The sequence below is a fragment of the Lactuca saligna genome, chromosome 3, assembly GCF_052625555.1.
Source record: "Lactuca saligna cultivar CGN05327 chromosome 3, ASM5262555v1, whole genome shotgun sequence".
Lineage (NCBI taxonomy): Eukaryota > Viridiplantae > Streptophyta > Magnoliopsida > Asterales > Asteraceae > Lactuca > Lactuca saligna.
The window spans coordinates 24,905,928-24,908,345 of NC_136419.1; the positions used below are offsets into that span (position 1 = coordinate 24,905,928).

Below are 2,418 nucleotides of genomic sequence, written 5' to 3' on the forward strand. Positions count from 1 at the left end.
ATGTTACACCTAGATTGTAAAGGTGAAACCAGATGTCCGTGTGAGAAATGTGATAATCGTTACTTCATGAATCCGAAAGCAATGAGACGTCATGTTCGTATATATGGTTTCAGTCAATCATACAAAACATGGATATATCACGGTGAACCTTTAATCCCTCCAGTTGTAGATGTCGTATCGCCAAGCAACGAGATGGCTGATGTTATTGACGATGTTATGTTGGAGTCGAGAGAAAATGATATAAACCTCGATGAAGGAACCTCGAATACAGGGGGTAGTGGTGTCGGTGATGATTTTGAAGAGTTGTTAGAGGCAGTCGAAACCAAGTTATATCCTGGTTGTTCATTTTCATTCCTTGATTTTTTAGCAAAGCTGATGCATATGAAGGTCAACAACAAATGGACTGATAGTTCATTTGATCAACTCCTTGAGTTGTTGCATTCGGCATTTCCACCGGGCAACAAGGTTCCCCGTTCATATTATTTAGCAAAAAAGAAACTGAAGAAGTTAGGTTTGGGGTACGAGTCAATTCATGTGTGCAAAAACGATTGTTTTCTCTTCTGGAAGGAACACAAGTCATTGCAAGTTTGTCCTGTTTGTAAAGAGAGTCGGTGGATTGATAAAAACACCAAGGGCAAGAAAGTGGCTCATAAGGTATTACGGTACTTTCCAGTGGCCCCTAGACTACGCCGTTTGTATTGTTCACGATACACTTCCAAAAATATGATATGGCATAGTACTGGGAGATCAGAAGATTGTGTGATGCGTCATCCCGTTGATGGAGAGTCTTGGCAAAAATTTGATGTAGATTTCCCTGACTTCTCGAGTGAACCTCGCAACGTACGATTAGGGCTGGCAGCTGATGGCTTTAATCCATTTGGTAACATGTGTAATCCACATAGTACGTGGCCGGTTGTACTCACCACTTACAATCTGCCACCATGGCTTTGTATGAAAGAGTCATCATTCATGTTGGCCTTGTTGATTCCCGGCCCTAAAGCGCCTGGAAAGGACATAGATGTTTTCCTTAGGCCGTTAGTGGAAAAGCTTAAGTTTTTATGGCAATCAGGCATACGCATTAAAGACGCAGCGACAAACACATTCTTCACGATGAAAGCTATGTTGTTATGGACAATAAACGACTTTCCAGCTCGTAGTAGTTTATCGGGCTGGAGCGGACAAGGGTATAGAGCATGCCCGACTTGCAATGAAGACACTCCTTCGTACCGTGCAGTAAATAAAGTCGTTTATATCGGTCATCGTCGGTTCTTAGATGCTGATGATCCATTAAGGATGAATTTGAAATTTAATGGGCAACCAGAGACAAGACCCGCTCCGAGACACTTTACTAATGAAGACATACAAGATCAACTAGGTCGTCTAATACTTCGTAAACCGGGTAAACATCCTAACACTCTCAAAGAAAACATGGATCAGCAAGGATTCGAGTTGAACTGGTCGAAACGTAGCATATTTTTCGAGCTCGAATATTGGTCTTCTCTACAGCTGAAACACAACATAGATTTGATGCATGTCGAGAAAAATGTGGGTGAGAGTCTTTTGGGTACTTCTATGATGAATGATAAGAGTAAAGACACATCAAATGCACGTGAGGACTTGAAAAATCTGAATATCCGGCGTAATCAATGGTTGCAAAAAAAGGGTAACAAGTTCACTAGACCACATGCAAGCTACTCATTCAAGAAAGCTGACCGCAAAATCTTTTGTCAATTTATAAGAGATGTTAAATTTCATGATGGGTTTGGATATAACATTATTAAGAAAGTGGTAGATAATGATACTAACATTATTGGGTTGAAATCTCATGACTATCACATTCTTATGCAACGTTTGATACCGATTGGAGTTAGAGCGTTATTGGATAAAGAAACTTTTACACCAATTGTAGATCTTTGTATGTTTTTCAAGCAAATTTGTTCCAGAACACTAAAGGTGGAGGATATGAGGAAAGCAAAAGAAGACGTTATTAGAATCTTGTGCAAGTTAGAGTTGATTTATCCGCCAGCGTTTTTCGACATTATGATTCATTTAGTTTTGCATTTACCAGATGAAGCGATTGCTGGAGGCCCGGTATGTATGAGATGGATGTATCCGTTTGAAAGGTATATGAAAAAACTAAAAAACTATGTCAGAAATAAGGCGAGGCCGGAAGGTTGTATAGCTGAAGGTTATATTGCTGAAGAAGCTTTGACATTTTGTTCGATGTACCTTCGAGATGTCAATCGCTTTGAAAGAAACGAAGACGTTGTCATTGAAAAAACAAAGTTTTGGATGTTTGAGTCCAAGTGTCGACCGACGAGTGCAACGCAAATCAAACATCTTGATATAACAGAGAAACGTAATATTGAATGGTTTATATTGAATAGTTGTCAAGAAGTCAGACAATACATCGAGTAA

General features: G+C 39.7%; 1 protein-coding gene across 1 annotated transcript; it reads left to right on the forward strand.

Annotated features, from left to right (window-relative positions):
• Nucleotides 1-2,418, forward strand: LOC145035277 (uncharacterized). Its single transcript, XM_078983849.1, has one exon. The coding sequence runs from the start codon at nucleotides 1-3 to the stop codon at nucleotides 2,416-2,418; it is 2,418 nt and encodes an 805-aa protein (XP_078839975.1).